At 35.1% G+C, this 20,694-nt stretch overlaps 1 protein-coding gene across 1 annotated transcript in view; it reads right to left on the reverse strand.

Moving 5' to 3' along the window:
• ADGRB3 (adhesion G protein-coupled receptor B3) overlaps positions 1–20,694 on the reverse strand; it is a 923,209-nt gene that overhangs the window by 360,184 nt on the left and 542,331 nt on the right. Inside the window, exon 15 of the mRNA XM_060189990.1 lies at positions 13,108–13,151. Coding sequence (XP_060045973.1) covers positions 13,108–13,151 — 44 coding nt within the window. The remainder of the gene's footprint in view (positions 1–13,107; positions 13,152–20,694) is intronic.

Below are 20,694 nucleotides of genomic sequence, written 5' to 3' on the forward strand. Positions count from 1 at the left end.
TGGGTCCAGACTCTCAGAGGGATAAAGAACAGGGAAGCTGTCAAGGAAAGGGATCAGATAGCGAATTCTGGTCATGGGAATTGTGTGGAGTTGTACTCTTCGTATCCTATGGTCTTATCAATATTTCCATTTTATAAATAATTTTTAAAGATGTATTCATAAATGAGTGCAGCATACAATGTTCCCAGCTGTGACTATGAGCTGTGAGCTCAGACCAGAAGGGACTTAAGAGGTTACATAGGCTCTTGATATATATATGCCTTGGGTTGGGTGGATGAGGGTAAATAGTTAATTTTATTCAAAGATTTTTTTTCAAGAATGAGAGCTACTCTCTTCCCTAATCCAACTTTCTAGTCCCTTTCTTTACTCTGACACCATTTTCTTAGAGAATATTTTTTATCCATCTTCATGTTAGCTATCAAACTCAAGCAAAACCTACCATAGTCGTGGGCCCCCAGACATATGCCTAAAAAGGACTTCCTAGCTTCCTTCTACCCTAAGATACCTGATCTTATCTGCTCTATTTCTACTTTTTGGTTCCTGTACATTAAAAATTTTGTCTCACCTTATATCTTGCCATCTTCCAGCCACAAAGTTGCAGATGCTATCATTATTCCATCCTGATTTCTCTGGGCAGACAACCTCACTGATGTGTCCTAGAACCTTGCCTCTCCAGAACTCTACTCCTCTAGGGAAAGATAGAAACAGCCTGGGGGTATGGATCAACCTGCCAAAAGCCAGAATTCCTACCTTCTGTACCCCCAAAGTATTTGATCCATACTCCCAGTTGGGAAAAAGTGATAGGAGGCAGAAGATAAGAGGGATGTGAAGTCCAACTTCATCAAGACCCAGAGAGAGAAGAAAAAAAAAAGGGGGGACATTTGGATGTAGTAATAGAATTATGTGTACATTAGAAGATAGGAAAATATTAAAATATTAAAATATTATTTAATATATTTATTAAAATATATTTATATTTATTATATTATTAAAATATATTTAATATATAAAATATTAAAATATTAGGACAATTATATATAAATATAAACAGGTAGTTGTGGAAATAATAGTTAAACCATATCTGTAGCCTTGAGAAAACTGCTTACATTAGCTTACAGTAATGGACTTGGAGATTCAGAACTCTGGTGGTAGGAATGGTATGGAATTATACCCTTGTTGACATATAATTTTGTAAGTCAATATTAAATCACCAATAAAATTTTTTTAAAAATAAAGTACAAAAATGATGCGTTAATATTTCTTCTAAAACAATAAAGTTATTATATTGCTTGTTTATATATATGCTTTTGGTAGTCTATTTTCTTTCATTTAAATGTTATGTTAATTATGCAAACAAAATTTCTTCCTTGTGTTTTTGTTCTGCATTATAATAACCACAAGAATGTTAAGTTCTGTCTATGTTTGTTCTCAGACTAGCACAATTTGAATAGAAAATTATAAAGAGATGCATCATTCCATTGTTACTTGGAAAAGGTTAACTATCTAATAATAGTAATGCCTTTTTAATAATTGCACTTACCTTCTAAGAACTATCTGTGTGTGTTTGTGTGTGTGTGGGGGGGTATGTGTGTGTAGCTAGTGTCTAACACATATGTGATTCCATTTCTTGTAGGCTGAAAGTGAGAGAAAATGGGCATCACCACAGCACCACTCTATTATCTGTAGAGCTTACCCTGTGGTGTCCATGGCACTCCCATGTAGTATCAGGGCTTGAACCTAGTCCTCATGCATGGTAAACCAAGTCCTCTACTAGATGAACTCAGTTAATGGATATTTATATGTTTCTTAAAGTATATTTTCTTAGAGATATAACACTGTATTTCCCTAGTTATATATGTTTGTCAATCACCTGATGAGCAAGGGGTGAGGTTATGTGCCAGTGTTTTGTGACTAGAATTATGATGCATGGTCAGGTGGTGGCAAACATGGTAGAGCACACGTTAGACTGCACAAAGACCTGGGTTCAAGTTCCCAGTTGCTACCTACAAGGGGGAAGTATAACAAGTAGTAAAGAAGTGCTTCAGGATCTCTTTGCCTCTTTTCTTCTCTATCTTTCCTGTCGCTCTCAATTTCTGTTTCTATCAAATAAATAAATAAAAGATAAAACAAAGTAAATGAAATAATAAGTTTCAATATGATTGATAAAAAGGGAAGATAATATAAAGAACTCAAGCAACTCAACAACAAAAAAGAGAGAGAAAGAAAAAAGGTATATGGACTTTGGAACAGAGTCAGCATTTCTCCAAAGAAGACAGAGATAAAAAGATGTTAATTATTATAAAAATGCAAGTAAAAACAACACTGAAATATCACTATTAAGCTTGTTAAGTGGCTATTATTAAGCAAATAAGAAATAAGTGTTGGAGAAAATGTTGAGAAAAGGAAACCCACATTGATAGGAATGCAAACTACTGTAGCCACTACAGAAAACAGTATGAAGGTTTCTGAAATACTAAGACTGGAAGAACCATTCAACACAGTTATTCCTCTTTTTGGTGTTTACTCTAAAAGTACAAAAACACTAATTCAAGAAAATATATACACCTCAATGTTCTGCATTGCTATTTACAATAGCCAGGACTGGAAATCCCTAAGTATACATTTATAGATGGACAGGTAAAAAAATGCATGATATATCAAAGGATAATTCTGTAATATATGATAAAATAAAACAACTGAACAGGGATAGTTTGAACAAAAATAAGTTTGTTTCTGAAATGAGAAAAAAATTCCAAATTTATTTCATGAGATAAAATATTTTCTATATCTTGATTATTAATAAGACAAAAATATTTTAAAGCTGCCTAAAAGAGTTTTATTTAATCAGAAAAATTATCTTAAATATCTGTTAGGCAGTATATTCCCACTAGAAATAAAAGTAGATATAATGGACCTAAGCGGTACTGTAACACAAAATGATAACTTTGCAGACTTTCAAAACTGGTCTAAGAAGTGTTAAGAAATATACAAGTTGGTAGTACAATGAGACACAAATGGAAATAATTCCTCAGTAGAAAGAGGACCTGAGACATATAATAATTTTCATTTTTGTATAAAACTAACCAAAAATATTTGGTGAATATGTACTATACATAGGTGTACTAGGTATTGGGAGTGTAATAATGAAAAAGCATTTCAATCATGATCTTGACTTTCTGGTGGAGGATTCAGAAAATAGAGGAAAAATAAACTGAAACTTGGGAATGCAGATGAGGAAGAATGCAAAAGAAGGTAATACAAAGAGAATAGTAGGATGGTACACTGGATTGAGTGGTCAAGGAAACCACAAGGGGTGCTATACAAATAAGTAGAGAGAAGCACAGTTTATGAATTAAAATAAAAATTATTAGCTTATACTCACTTGAAGACCTCTAGTTTCATTTGCTCTATTGTTACCTTTGACTTCCTGCTTATTTAACAATTTGTCCTGCTTTATATCTTACCACCTTTCAGCCATGAAGTTGCAGACACTACAATGATGCCATACTGACTTCCCCGGGCAGATGACCTCACCAATATTCCCTGGAATTTCACCTCTCCAGAACTAGGGAAAGACAGGAATGGACTGAGGGTATGGATCAACCTGCCAACGTCCATGTCCAGTGGTTAAGCAATCACAGAAGTCAGATCTTTCACCTTCTGTACCCCATAAAGAATTTTGGTGCATACTCCCAGAGTGATAAAGAATAGAGAAACTTCCAATAGATTGGGATGAGACATGGAACTCTGGTGGTGGAAATTGTATGGAATTGTATCCCTGTTACCTTACAATCTTTTTAATCAGTATTAAATCACTGATACAGAATTAAAAAAAAAACTACTGTAATGATCAACAGAATTGGAAATACCAGATCAACTTATAATTGTATTACATAATGCAGCAGACACAAAGAGTGAAATATATGCAGTAAAATTTTAACAACTTTAGAGAGTTATTGTTGAATTAATGGTTTGAGAAGCCAACCGTTAAGTAAAACATGATAATGCTTACATTAGGGTTGGTTTCTGTGACTTTATACATATGTAAATGAGCATAGAGATTACTAACATATACAAAGTGAACTACAAAAAAGATTAGCCATTTTTTTCTTTGCCACCAGGTTATCACTGGAGCTCAGTCCTATAGAATGAATCCACCATTCCTGGAAGATTGGCAGTTTTTACTTCCTTTCTTTTTTGTTCTCCTTCTACAATCTCTCTTTTATTTGATAGGGAAGAGAGAAGTTAAAAGGGAAAGGGGGGAGGGAGGGAGGGAGAGAGAGAGAGAGAGAGAGAGCTTAATCACTGTTCCACCCATAGTAAGTCTTCCCCTTTACAGATAGATCGAATCCAAGTTTTTGTACATGGTAACATGTACACTCAACAGGATATACCACTGCCCAACCCCTAAGGGATTAGTTTTGTGAAGATGGATGGATGTAAAGATTCAAAGACTTCATGGTAAGGGGACCTTTTGAATTAGCAGGTATGTTCAAAAGTTTTTTTCTTTTTAAATTATTTTTCTGGGTAAAGATAGAGGCAGACAGAGCAAAAGATCACAGTATCAAAGCTTTCTTCAGTGAGGAGGAGACTGGGCTTGAAAGTAGGTCAGACATATGACAAAATAGCACACTATTTAAGTGAGCTTGTTTGCCAGTTTGTCTAAAACCTTAAAAAGAAAATATATATTTACTTGTCAGGTTAAAAATATATTTTAAGGGGCTGGGCAGATCTGAGCTGCTCACCTGCAGGGGGATGCTTCAGAAAAAGAGTAGCAGGGACAGTGGATTGGTAGTGCCAGCATCAAACCCCAGAAAGCTAATTTATTTATATATTTATTTTAAAATTATTTATTTTTATGTCTTACAGTTGATAGTAAAATATAATAGTTTGTACATGCATAACATTTCCCAATTTTCCACATAATAATTCAATCCCCACTAGGTCATCCTCTGCCATCATATCCAGGAACCGAACCCTCTCCTCACCCCAGAGTCTTTTATTTTGATGCAATACACTAACTCTAGTCCAAATTCTGCTTAGTGTTTTCTCTTTGATCTTGCTTTTTCAACTTGTGTCTATGTGTGAGATCATCTCATATTAATCCTTCATTTCTGACATATCTCACTTAACATGATTTCTTCAAGCTCCATCCACAAAGGGGTGAAGAAGGTGAATTCACCAATTTTAATAGCTGTGTAGTATTCCATTCTGTATATATATCAAAGCTTATTCACCCACTCACCTGTTGTTGGACACCTGGGTTGCTTCCAGGTTTTGGTTATTACAAATTGTGCTGTTACAAAACCTAAATGGACCAATCACAGTCAAAGAAGACAAAACAGTTATTAAGAATCTCCCCAACAACAGAAGTCCTGAACCAGATGGCTTTACAAACAAATTCTACAAAACCTTCAGGAAACAATTAATACCTATACTTCTAAAGCTCTTCCACAAGATCAAAGAAACAGGAACACTCCCTTCCACATTCTATGAAGCCAACATCACCCTGATACCAAAAGCAGATAGGCACACAACAAAAAAGGAAAACTATAAACCAATATGTATGATGAACATAGATGCCAAAATATTAAACAAGATCCTGGCCAACAAGACACAGCAGTATATCAGAAAGATTGTTCATCATGACCAAGTGAGTTTTATCCCAGGAATGCAAGGCTGGTTCAACATACATTAAGCCAATCAATGTCATTCACCACATCAATAAAAGAAAAACAAAAAACACAAAATTCTATCAATAGATGCAGAGAAAGCCTTTGACAAAATACAACACCCATTCATGCTCAAAACCCTACAAAAATGGGAATACATGGAAAATTCCTAAAGACAGTGGAGTCCATATATAGCAAACCTACAGCTAACATCATACTCAATGGACAGAAGCTGAAAACATTCCCCCCTCAGATCAGGGACTAGACAGGTCTATCCATTATCACTATTACTCTCCAATATAGTATTGGAAGTTCTTGCCATAGCAATCAGGCAAGAGAAAGTAATCAAAGAATATAGCTTGGAAGGGAAAAATCTAAGCTCTCACTACTTGCAGAGGATATGGTAGTATACATAGAAAAATCTAAAGAATCCAGCAGAAAAGTACTGGAAGTTATTAGACAATATAGCAAGGTGTCTGGCTACAAAATCAATGTATAAAAATCAGTAGCATTTATTTATGCAAACACTAAATCCAAAGAAAAGGATATCCAGAAAACACTCCCATTCACTGTTGCAGCAAAATAAATAAATACCTAGGATTAAACCTGGCCAAAGAAGTGAAAAACTTGTATACTGAAAACTATGAGTCACTATTCAATGAAATAGAAAATGATAGCAAGAAATGGGAAGACATCTCATGCTCATGGATTGGAAGAATTAATATCATCAAACTGAATATTCTCCCCAGAGCCATATACAAATTTGATGCAATACCCATCAAACGTCCACCAAGCTTCTTTAAGAGAATAGAACAAAAAATACAATAATGTACCAGGAACCAGAAAACACCAAGAATTGCCGAAACAATCTTGAGGAAAAGAAACAGAAATGAAGGCATCACACTCTCAGATCTCAAACTATATTATAAGGCCATCAGCATCAAAACAGCATGGTACTGGAACAAAAATAGGCACACAGACCAATGGTACAGAATTGAAAGCCCAGAACTAAACCCCCACAACTATGGACACCTAATCTTTGATAAGGGAGTCCAAAGTATTAAATGGAAGAAGGAGGCTCTCTTCAATAAATGGTACTGGGAAAACTGTATTGAAACATGCAGAAGAATGAAACTGAAACACTTTATCTCACCAGAAACAAAAATCAACTCCAAATGGATCAAGGATCTGGACATTAAACCAGAATCTTTCAAATACTTAGAGGAAAACATTGGTGGAACACTTTCCCACCTAAACCTCAAGGACATCTTTGATGATACAAACCCAGTTGCAAGGAAGACTAAAACAGAAACAAATCAATGGGACTACATCATATTGAAAAGCTTCTGCACAGCCAATGAAACCAACACACAAACAAAGAGACACCTCACAGAAAGGGAGAAAATCTTCACATGCCATATATCAGACAAGAGACTAATAACCAAAATATACAAAGAGCTCACCAAACTTAGCACCAAAAAAGCAAATGACCCCATCCAAAAATGGGCAGAGGATATGAACAAGACATTCACTTCAGAGGAGATCCAAAAGGCTAACAAATATGTAAAAAACTGCTCCAAGTCGCTGTCAGAGAAATGCAAATAAAGACAACATTGAGATACCACCTCACTCCTGTGAGAATGGCATACATCAAAAAGGACAGCAGCAACAAATGCTGGAGAGGCTGTGAGGACATAGGAATCCTTCTGCACTGCTGGTGGGAATGTAAATTGGTCCAGTCTCTGTGGAGAGCAGTCTGGAGAACTCTCAGAAGGCTAGACATGGACCATCCATATGACCCAGCAACTCTTCTCCTAGGGATATACCCCAAGGACTTCATAACACCCAACCAAAAATATGTCTACACCTATGTTCATAGTAGCACAATTCATAATAGCTAAAACCTGGAGGCAACCCAGGTGCCCAACAACAAATGAGTGGCTGATAAAGCTGTGGTATATATACACAATGGAATACTACACAGCTATGAAGAACAATGAATCCAGCTTCTCTGACCCATCTTGGATGGAGCTAGAAAGAATTATGTTAAGTGATCCAAGTCAGAAAGATAACTATGACTATGGGATGATCCCACTCATAAACAGAAGTTGAGAAAGAAGAATATAAAGGGAAACTAAAAGCAGGACTTGACTTAATTTGGAGTAGGGCACCAAAGTAATTATCTCAGGATTGAGGGTGAGGGTGGATGTTCAGCTTCACTGGCAAGGGTGGGGGGAAGGGTGGGATGAGACACAGTTTTGAGTGGTGGGAATGGTGTTTATGTACATTCCTATTAATTTGTAATCATATAAATCACTATTTAATTAATACAAGAGTAGAAAAATTGATTGAATGTCCAAAACTTTTTAATACACAAGCCATAGGCTAAATCTTTGAAATGTTGACACTCTTAAAAACTTAGACCAGGGAGAACAGAAGCAACTGGTGGCAATACTCTATAAGACAGCAATATACAAATAATGCCAAAGACATAAATTACGGTGATATTGTATAAGATACAGCAAATCCCAATAGGGATTTTTCAAAGTTAACCTAATTGCCAAATAATTTGATTACAGCAATAACAATCTATTGCCTTCTTAAACCCTAAGACAGCATGAACCTCACATTTCCACAATAGAGCCTATATTTCTCCCAGTCCTGGAACCTCTAGGGTGGAGCTCACTTTCCTGCATGCTTCTCTCAATTCATACCAAATGATATTGCATCTGCTGATCCCAAGCTAATCAATGCAAACAGTACCACCTCAGCATGCTTCACTTCAGATTGTGTCTAGAGACGTCAGACATGGAATGTCAGCCCTTCAGCCTCATTACTTGAGTGAGACCTTTCCTTTAATAGGATTCTCTAATTCCACTTCAGGAGGTTTAATTCCTAACAAAGTTCCAAAACCTAGATATAGACCAGGTCCCATGAGATAGGGCATGTGTTCACATGTATCCATAAATTAGGGCAAAATATATACCTGAAAGCAAAAGTGCACAACAGTCTACAGTGAGTCAGTATGAAGTTCATAATGAAATAGTGTCTACTTAGACTCAGATACCCTCCTCACCTACTTCCTATTAAACTTACCTCTGTCACTCCAAAGCTAACCTTAGCAAAGCAAGGACTGCAAAAGCTGAATAAGAGCAAGTGACTGGCATAGTTTAATGATGACTCTTTAGTCACTATCAGGCCACCCCATCAGCTGAGGCCCTAGTCAGGGAGTCCTGAGAGTACCAAACAGACATGATGGGCCTAGACCTTGAATAAATCCTTCTCCACAGTGTTAGCAGTCATATCTATCAGGAACAACACAATAGACCCCTTTGTGGGCCCCCATAGGACCTTGCCCTCAGCTTGAATCAACAATGGTAGAGAATGTTCCATCCTCCGAAGGGAGGATGGACAACATACTCTATGCTTCATCTGAGGAAGATGGGTCCTGAAACTGGGGCAGCCTGGAACATTCCTACTCATGACCATAGAATGTGAGCTCAGATCTACAGGGATGCAAAGGTCACATAGGTTCCAAAGCTGATTATGGGCCCCAGATCCAATCAAATCAATGGGGTTTACAGTCAACGATATTTATACACCTTTCCCCTATTTGGGATCTACTCTCTTCCTTGATCCAGCTTTCTGGTCCTTTTTCCAGACATTACATCATCTCCCCAGACAATAATTTGGATCCTCCTATATATCACGTTTCAGGCTCTGGGAGAAAAAAAAATAACTAGTATAGTCATGGGCCCTTTGGAATATAAATAAAATAGGTCTACTAACTATCTATGAAACGGAGACCCCCAACTCTTCATCTGCACTATTCCAACCTTTAGGTTCATGATTAGTCAACCCATTGTCCAGATTTATATGTTAACTCTTCTTTCAGCTACTAGTTTCCAGATGCTACAATGATAACAACCAGACTTCCCTGGACAGACAATCCCACCAGTGTGTCCTGGAGCCCCGATTCCCCAGAGCCCCACCCAACTTGGGAAAGAAAGAGGCAGGCTGGGAGTATGGATCGACCTGCCAATGCCCATGTTCAGACCTTCCACTTTCTGTACCCCATAATGACCTGGATTCCATACTCCCATAGGGATAAAGAATAGGGAAACTACTGGGGAGGGAATGTGATATGGATTTCTGGTGGTGGGAATTGTGTGAAGTTGTACACCACTTATCCTACGGTATTGTCAGTGTTTCCTTTTTATAAATAAAATAATAAATAAAATTTAAAAACCTCAAACTGTGCTACTATGAACATAGATACACAAATCTTTTTGGATGGGTATGTTTGTTTCCTTAGGATATATCCTTAGGAAAGGAACTGCAGGGTCATAAGGTAGGTCCACTTTTAGGTTTCTGAGAGTTATATATTTCTTCATTTATTTTTTATTTTTATTTTTTATTTTTACCTCCAGGGTTATTGCTAGGCCTTGGTACCTGCACTTTGAATCCATTGCTCCTGGAGGCCATTTTTCCCATTTTATTGCCCTGGTTATTGTTGTTATCACTATTTCCATTGTTGTTGTTGTTCGATAGTACTGAGAGAAATCAAGAGAGGAGGAAAAGACAGAGAGGGGGAGAGAAGGATAGACAACTGTGAAGTGACACCTTTGCAGGTGGGGAATTGGGGGCTTGAACCAGGTTCTTTATGCAGGTCTGTGCGCTTTGCACTCTGTGAGATTAACCTGCTGTGCTACCACCTGGCCCCCTCATTTTTTTTTTTTTAAATTTATGGAGAGCTGAGGCCTTATGTATGTATTTCACTACTCTGGGCCACTGTTTCATTCAGATCAATAAAGAGAGAAGCAGAGAGAGGGAGAGATAATATAGCAGCAGAGCTTCCTTTGGTTCCACATCATCTCTCATGTGTTTTCAAAATCAGGACACAAACCTAGGTTTCATGTATAGCAAGGCACATACCCTACCCAGTTATCTCTATCTCTAGTCTTTTTACTATCATACTGAAAAGATAATTTATATAAAAGAAGCAATTTTGCTTAACTATAACTATAATACTTGTAGGTATTGTTTTGATAATTTCATATAACTCAGTGCCAAGAACATTTTATCAATAAAGGCATATGAAATTATCAAAACAGAAGGTAAGATATAAAGAAAAGAAATAAAGTTGTCATAGCCTTCACTTTTTAAAGCTCATCTAAACATAATTAGTGATGAAAAAAAGTGTGATTACACAGAAGTTCTAAATGTCACTAAGTGACAATGGAAAGTTTTTTGTTTTTTTTTACCGCTTTTCAGAGACATCAAGAAAACATGAACAGTACTGATCTCTTGATATAATCTACTTTGAAAGACAACTAAAAAGGCCTCCTATTACTGAACAGTTTTCTTCAAGGACAACCTAAAAGTCACATTTTTTAAAGCTAAGATATACTCTTTGTGATGGATAAAGCTGTGTTATCACCAGATGTTAGGAACAGAAGAGATCAACTCCTAAGTTTAACATCAATCTTACACAGAAATGGCTTTATAATTAAACTTAACACCATAGTATATGAGGAAACCAAGAAAGATACACAATAAGGAGATAATATTTATTCTTATAGTATCCCTTTAACTTCCCTAAAGTTTCTTTGGTATAACTTAGCACTTTCTTTTATTTGAATCAACATAACAAACACACTATCCATTAAGAAACTAATAAAACCAAATAAAAGTTTGTTATTATTATTCATGGAGATATGTAAGTAGTTATAATCAGGAGCTAAAGAGGCCATATTTTTCTTGGTAGAAAACATTCAATGAGATTTTATAGTATTTTATTCTTCTCTTAAATATGCAGCATATTAAGCAATGCCTTAGATATACCACACCAGTGCATTTTCTGGGTATCAAAGAGATTGCAAATGTTTTACTATCACCCATTCATCTAGAGGAGTTCAAAAAGAAAAATTAATGGCATCAAGTTGGAGAGCAAATTTAGAGCAAGTAGAGATTCCTACTATACCACTAATATTCTTTTTTTTTTTTTTCCTCCTCCAGGGTTATTGCTGGGCTCGGTGCCTGCACCATGAATCCACCGCTCCTGGAGGCCATTTTTTCCCCCTTTTGTTGCCCTTTTTGTAGCCTCGTTGTGGTTATTATTATTGCCCTTGTTGACGCAAATCGTTGTTGGATAGGACAGAGAGAAATGGAGAGAGGAGGGGAAGACAGAGTGGGGGAGAGAAAGATAGACACCTGCAGACCTGCTTCACCGCCTGTGAAGCGACTCCCCTGCAGGTGGGGAGTCGGGGGCTCGAACCGGGATCCTTACGCCGGTCCCTGCGCTTTGCGCCACATGCGCTTAACCCACTGCGTCACCGCCCGACCCCCTATACTACTAATATTCTTAATGGGAAGTGAGGACCTTAGAAATATGATTTCTCACCAAATGATACTGCATTTTAAACTTTATCAGTATACTGAGATTATGCATGTTGCTACAGGATTTGTTCTTTATCAAGAAATACTAATACTCCTCTTCTAGAATCTCAATCTTTACTGATGAGAAGTACCAACATAAAATCTTAAATGTTGATCATCTTTAAGATAATGAACACTAAAGAAAAATCTTAGCATATCTTGAATCCAACCATGTTACTTCCTTCTGATATTAAATATAGATAGTGATATTTTTGTGATTGATATGTGTCTCCTCTCCATGGGACACGCAGCAAAACAGAAAAAATAATTTTGTTCTCTGGCTTCTACAATGAAATAAAACCATTAAAAGTATAGGAGTCAATTTAAGACTTAGCATGCATTTTCTTCTCTTTGACACACTACAGTCTCATGTAACTACCAGTAACATTAAGATGACTTTGGCCAGATATATTGTAATTACTAGAATAAACAATGAGATATATGGAAGAACTGTTCATCCTCATTTATTGTAATTATTTTCTTCCACCTTCATTAATTTTTAAAATATATGAATAGGATAATTAAATGTCAATCAATGTTTTATAACAAAACAAATTTGTAAGGTACACAGTATTATTGCATAACTCTGATAACAGATTCAAGGTCATGAAAGCAATATAGTTGATAATGACTATATAAATTGCTATTTTTATTCTGCAGTGATTAACTGAATTACTAGGGAATATGTTGGGATAGCAACTGTGCATTTATAATTTTAAAATATTAGGGCTTTTAAAAAATCCTCAGGGAATTCACATTGAAATGTGCCTTCCACATTAAGTAATATAATACTATCTTGGGACATAACCTGATGGCATCATCACACAAACATATTCATCAGGCTATCCTGAAGACTCAAAAGGAGAATATTTTCTCTCTTAGCATAATTCACATTGACTAACTTATTATATTCCAGGTGACTAGCAGACAGCTGAAATAACTTAATGTGCTTTGAATATTTAGTCCAACGTAATGTAAGAAAACATCTGTCACTTACGTTTTTGAGTCATCCCATAATACACAATAGGGATTCAAAGTACCCTAAAAATAAAGAGAAAGGATAAATGTATCTTGAGTACATACAGAAAAAACTGAAGAATCTGTAAATGCAAACAGAATGGCATATTTCTTATCTTTGCATACTTTATATGGTTTCACAAGAAGTATGTTTGTTTGTAGATCTTGTAACCAACTTTATGGAATTCTGCCATGCAAATGATATCCAAAGATCACAAAATTTAGTAAGACTTTTCACAAGGTTGATATTTTTATGACAGTGTCATCTGAAATATTAATTGTTGCATTAAGTCCTTTGAAAACATCAAATAATTCACAATACTTATTTGGCTATCAGGGTTATTGCTGGGGCTTAGAATTTGCACTACCCCTCTACTCTTGGAGTAGTCTTTTAGAAAAATATTTTAGGTAGAGCATGAGAAACAGATACAGAGTAAGAGAGAGACAGACAAGTTGAGACATCACAATATTGATCCACTGTTCATGAAGCTTCCCTTCTCATGTGGTGGCCAGAGACTTGCTTCCACATCCTAATATATGGCAATGTGTATGTTCCAATGGGTGAGCTAACTCCAGACCCCCTCATTATATTTAATTCATAATGCATACTGCATTATGTGTATATCCAAACACTTCCACCACTTCCTTTTAGGTCTCCAATTGGTGAGCTTCCTGGAGTCAAAAGATGTTAGCATTAAGTGTCCATTTCCAGAGAGTTTGTTGACTTGCAACATCTTCTTGATTAGTAGATAATATCTATATAGAATAATTTTTAATGAAACTAAGAATTTAGAGCTAGCAGAATTACTGATGATCAGTGAAAAGCAAATAATAAACAATAATGAGATGCCATTTGACATCAAAAGACAGAAACAACTGGAGAGATTGTGTAGGGAATGGGACTCTTCTACAGTGCTGGTGGAAATGTAAATTTATCCTATCTGAAAAGACCTATACACACCAATGTTCATAGCAGCAGTTTTTTATATCCCAAACTTGGGAGCAACCCAAATGCCAACAACAGATGAATGGTTAAGAAAGTTGTAGTACAGACACACAATGGATTACTATGCAGCTGCTAAAAATAATGAGGTCATGCCCCTTGCAAAGTCTTGGTCAGAACTTGAAGGTATTATGTTGAGTGAGACAAGACAGAAAGAGAAATGCTGAATGATCTCAGTTATAGGTGAAAGTTAATGATAAAGGACAGGAAGGGGAAATATAAAGAGAAAATGGACTGTGTATTATAACAAAGGAAAGGACTCTGGGGAAGGAAAGAAATGATTGAAGATACTAGAATCAAGGGAGTTAGGGTCCTGGTGTGTTTTTTAGATGTCTATCAAGGGAGTTTGAGAGGTTGTGCCTCTGGATTAAAGACTATACTATAAGTCATTAACACTTCAATAAAAATAAGTACGGGAGTCGGGCGGTAGTGCAGCGGGTTAAGCGCACATGGCGCAAAGCACAAGGACCGGTGTGAGGATCCTGGTTCAAGCCCCCGGCTCCCCACCTGCAGGGGAGTCACTCCACAGGCGGTGAAGCAGGTCTGCAGGTGTCTATCTTTCTCTCACTTTCTCTGTCTTCCCCTCCTCTCTCCATTTCTCTCTGTCCTATCTAACAACAACAATAATAATAACTACAACAACAATAAAAAGACAAGGGCAACAAAAGGGAAAAAATAAGTACATAAAATAATATAATATGTAGAAAGTATAAACTATAGAATTAAATTTTATTCAGTTCAGTAAATATGTACTGACTACCATTATCTTTTGGATGCTACAGTGAATTTTTGACACCAGATAATCTAAGAAATATATTTAGAAAAGTACTAATTGGTGTGAATTGTTGTTTTTTTTTTTTTTTGGCTTCCTGTCCATATTCATGCTTCTAATTTATGTTTTGTGCTCTGCTAAACATGTTATTTTGATTTAAATTTTTCTCATTCCCCTGAAACAAATATGTTTTAATACTGTAAGCAAAGACAATATCAAGTATTTTGGTATTCTCTTCCTCAGATTAACAGGTATTGTTCATTCACTGAAGTCTCCTACAAGCTTTTAGAATCCTGATTTGGGTATCTCATACATTCACTATTGCTTTCGTACTTTAATTATATGTACAAACTCTGATAGTGGATTATATGTAGTAAAACAGTATCTTTAAAAGCCTAGGCAGGATCTTTGTTAAACTCATTCTATACTTAAGCTCATTTTATTTCCCTAGAAATAAAAATCAAACTCATTATTCTACAGTTTATAAAATCTCTACTGCCATTTTTATTATTCATTTAGTATCACTATCATCCTTCAAAATCCCCAAGAGATCACATATTCCAAGAATCTTTCATATCAAATCCTTAAACCTCAAAACTATTTTTTTAAAAAAATTTTATCTTTATTTATTTGATAGAGACAGCCAGAAATTGAGAGGAAGGGGGATATAAAGAGGAAGAGAAACAGACTTGCAGCACTGCTTCACCACTCATGAAGGTTTCCTCCTGTATTGGGGTCTGGGGGGTTGAGCCAAGGGTCTAGGGGCTTGAGTCCGGGTCCTTGCACATTGTAACATGTGCAGTCAGCCAGATGCGCCACCACCTGGCCCCTAAATTATTCTTTTCATTTCTGAATACAAAGGTATATAGTATTATGAAAGTTAATGAAATATACATATTGCATATTTATATAACAACACAGAAAATTACGGATATTTCTATTCAAGATTTGCTGTGTAGGGAACAAATGAAAGACGGTGAATCATGACCTTTCTTAGAACAATTTATTTTTTACTTTTAAAGAGTGGGCTCTTCACTTCCTGGTTCTTATAGAAGGCAAGGATCTCAGTGTCCAAGGAATGAGGAGGGAAATGTTGTTTCAAATTGATTTCTTCCTCTGACTTATGAAAGCTTATTACTTGGAATTTTCATAAGAACTTCTAAGAAATTATCAATAAAGTTATAATATCATGTCAAATATATACTATATTTATCTAGGTATTGTTTAGAAAAAAAAGCTCAGAGAACTTTTTAGACTATTATTCCTAGAATATCGCAGAGAAGGGTATGAGAAGTAAATTTCAAGGCTATATAAACCAAGTGTAGGATTCAATGTAAATTTTCTAAATATAATTCACTTATTTTAGTAATGTATGAGTCAGAGTAATATAAATCTGTACATAAACAAATAAAGATTCTAAATATAGTAGTATCTATATTCTAAATAAAGTAGTATCTATAACAGGTTACAAGGAAAGAAATACTGTAAAAAACACCATACATGGGACAGGCATTAACACACTTAAGCACATATAGTATGAAAGTGGGGAAGTACCCACACAAGAATCCTGGTTCGCGGCCCCCAGCTCCCCACCTACAAGTGGGAGGTGGGAGTCTGTCTGATTCACAAGTATCTATCTTTCTCTCCCCGTCTCTATTCACCTCCTCTCAATTTCTCTCTGTCCTATCCAATAAAATGGAGAAAATTGCCTCCAGAAACAGTGGATTTGTGTGCCTGCACAGAGCCCCAGCGATAACTCTGGAGGAAAAAAAAAGAAAAGGAAAAAAGAAAGAAAGAAAAGAAAAAGCACCAGACTAGAAATAATTGTTTGGTTATCTCTTTAACTTTAACTCTCCTAATAAAACTTTCACTTAGAGACACAAATATAAAGACAACAAATGCTTCTTCTACTTATTCCAGATCTTAGTCAACATTTCTTATCTTCTACCTTCTTCATCTCTGTCCTTTAAGATCCTATTTCAAGAACTCTATTCTGTCTTTGTGAAAACTAGCAGCATTCATGGGAGAATTATTATAAGTTTCAAAATTCACTACAATATCTTGTGTTTCAATATGCATTTTAGGATGTATACAACAAATATCCTCCTATAAACTGAGGTCAGTCATTTAAACATTTTAAGTTTAGAAAAAAGAAAGAAAACAGGGAAGAAAAACTTAAGGAATAAAATTGTGATGGGAAATAGAAAGCACAAAACAATTATGAATCAATTTTAAACACTAAAAAATAAAAAAAAGAAAAAAGAAGAGAAAAAATAAGAAAAAATTGTTAAAAGGTTTGGCTGAGAAACCACTTATATTTGTTATAATTTTCAGATAATATCTCCAAAGGGACACTGTTACAAGCTCTGTTAAAAGGAATTTACAGAAAAATCAGTAATAGGAAATGGTGATCCCAACAGGGAACAGTACCAAGAATTTAACAGCATGCGAATATACAGGTCAAGATTGGAGAATTGCATTTAACTACAAAAAGCAGATAAATGAGTCAGATGGACTGAAGATTCATTGACAAAACAATCAGTATAATTAATCTTTTCATTATTAAAACTTTATGTATTTAACAACTGAAAAAATGCATTTTCTTGAAAAATATGTATTTTGGCAATAAGCTGTCTCAAGTATATCACAAATTAAAAATTTGTATTCATCTACTTCTACACTCTTTAAAAACTATACCATGACTCCCAAATCATTATAGAACATGCACATATCTCTTCCAAGAGGCATTAATAGGTTTTGTTAGATACTCTTACTAAACATCAACCAAAACAATCAACCAAAACAATCTATCTGAGGGATGACTCATCTGGTATGGAGCACATGGGTTTGAGTACCCAGACATCACATGAGAATATCTCGCAAAGGGGAAGCATCGAAAGTAATGAAGTAATCCTGTTATGTCACTTCTATGTCTCATTCTTGCCACTGTTCTATATTTCCTATCTGGGGAAAAAAAAAGGCCACCAGGAGTGGTGGTGGTAGTGGTGGTGGTGGTGGTTGTGGTGGTAGTGGTGGTATGTGTGCATGTGTGTAATGTATTTAATGGGCAATTTTCTTTTTCTATGTCTATATTACTTTTTGTGTTCATATTTATAAATTAGTTTCAGGAAGATCCTTTATGGACCTAACACTTAATAGTTCTAGAATATATTTCATTCTGTAAGTTACTCTCATAAGGCAAAAAGAGATAGCACAAAATGATGAGAACAAGGTCAGCTATTAATTTACACATTCATGCAAAAGTCTTAGTAAAACCTTGTTACATCAGTAGTATCTCTCATGATACTGGGGATGCAGCATTGAACAAAAGAAAAATTCCTTTTCTTATAGATATATATGTCTGTGTGCAAACACATTCACACACACACACACACACACACACACACACACACACACACACACGGATAAAGAGACAAAAAGAAAGCATAAACAAGTAAAAATACAGAATGCTAGGTGCTAATATGTATTATTAGCACATGTTAGTGAGCAAAATTCATCACAATGAGTATGAAAGACTGGATAAACAACAATTTCATATATTGGGAAAGTTTCACCAATAAAATGATTTTTTAACCAGAAAGCTGCAAGAAGCTTGTTACAAAAAATCTAAGAGTATGTAACAGAAAAATAAATAATGACCAATTGTTTCTTTTAAGATATTAATAAATTTAATACTGTCTTAACCACACTTATAATTTTAATGTTTATGAACCTACTCTAGAATCATCTGAGATGCTTATTAAAAAGGTGGCTTTCTTGAGTTTATAAATTTTGAGACTAAGGCTAACCTAAGAATATGCACACTAATAATTACTCCTCCCCATAATTTTATTCATAACAAATTCAAGACACACAGAACAGAAATTACATGGTTACTTTACTATTTCTTCGAACTTTCAAGTGCTTAGTGTTTGTGTACCATAGTAAACTCCTAATTCTGAAAGGCTCTTAATTTTCTTGTAGCTTTCTTAGTCCTTTTGAAACATATCATATTGTCTATAAAAGCAAAGCAAGCACACAGGAAAAGCATCTAAGGACATAAAGAACTGCAGTGACTTCATGCCTATTTCATTATTTTCAGTGATCTGACTCAGATGTTCCAAAATGATTCATTTGCTTGTATATTCTAGTAAACGGGAACTTGATTCCCTGAATGTGAAAGAAAGATTGTTCAACTGATACGACGCTACTGTTTTTAATTTTCTCAATTTTTTTCCAAGTCATTACATTAATTGTACACTGGATTGTACTCATTAAATTCTTCCTTACTTTGCTCATAAGAGTTTGATTATAATTACTATATAACTGTACAAGTAGATTATGTGACTTCTTTGAGAATGTTTCCAAAATGACTGACATGATCTACAATGGCTATTTTATATCCTGCTTATAATTGTTTACTAAATGCAAATACACTCTTTAGCAAGTTCAGTAATGCATGTGAAGAGAAATAGGTTCTTAGAAGATGTAAAATTTCAATACTCAAATCTATAGCAACTCACTAAAAGCTGACTTGTAAAAGAAACCCTCTCTAGGTTATGACTATTAACATATAATCTGTTTCACAGTCCTTGTAAGTGTAATACCATCCACAAGGTGCTGATATAGTTGACAAAAAAAAAACATGAAATAAAATTCAACAACAGAAATCATAGACTTTCCATTGTTTTCCAAACATTCTCTCAATATGTGGTATAAATTCTACTCCATTTTTGGGGGGGAATTTTTCTACTTATTTTAATTACTATTTTATTGAGGGTAACATTACTATATAAATTTCAGTCTTGTATTCTTAAATATCAACCTGTTTTATTTTTATTCATTTTAAATAATAATACACCAGTATAAAGAGCACCTGAAACACATGTACTCTTATAATGTAATATTATTTCAACAAGTATACCACCAAGTTTTATACTTCATTATAAAATGATCCCCTTTCTCCAGTTTGATACATATTTGTTCCCTCACCCCTTCTTGCATAATAATAGATATTATAGCCTAACAGTTTATTTCTTATTATTTAGTTCATCTATCTGAAAGTGTTTTTCTCCTCTTAATTTATTTCACTAGACATAGTGAGTGCACTCTAGGTTCTTCCATGTTGTCACTAAGAGCATTATTTTGTCTTTTGTATAGATGAATATTCATCTATACTATATATATATACACATATATATACAATATATATATATAATATTCATGACAGAATTATCACTGACAGCCGTCTCCTAATTGCACAACATCCTCCCTCCATGGCTGCTTAGGTGATGCTGTCTCATGATACCCCCCAATTTCTCCTAATACACCACTGCACAACAGTTTTTTTCTCATTGCTGGTTTTTTTATCAGGTTCCTAAAGTACTGGCACAATAATCAGTAAGACAAAAATATAATCTCTAATTGCTCATTGATTTTCACTGAATAGTGTATTAGATGCATTGTAGTGTACATGATTCAAATGACACTAAAATGAAAACAAATGTATACTGTTTTCATAGTCAAAAATTAATTTTTAGTCTTTTTTTTTTCCACCAGAGGACTAATCAGCTCTGGTTTATGGTGGTGCAGGTGATTGAGCCTGAGACTTCAGAACCTCAGGCATGAAAGTCTCTTTGCATAGTCAAAAATTATTTTTCAGTGTTCCCACTAAAGGTTGTTTCTTGTTGCTATTACAACAAATTACCAAAAACATAGCCACATGAAACAATGCAAAGTTATAATCTTGTGGTTTCTCTGGGTCAGAATACTGGGCAACTCACGTTTCTGTT

Source organism: Erinaceus europaeus, chromosome 4 (assembly GCF_950295315.1).
Source record: "Erinaceus europaeus chromosome 4, mEriEur2.1, whole genome shotgun sequence".
NCBI lineage: Eukaryota > Metazoa > Chordata > Mammalia > Eulipotyphla > Erinaceidae > Erinaceus > Erinaceus europaeus.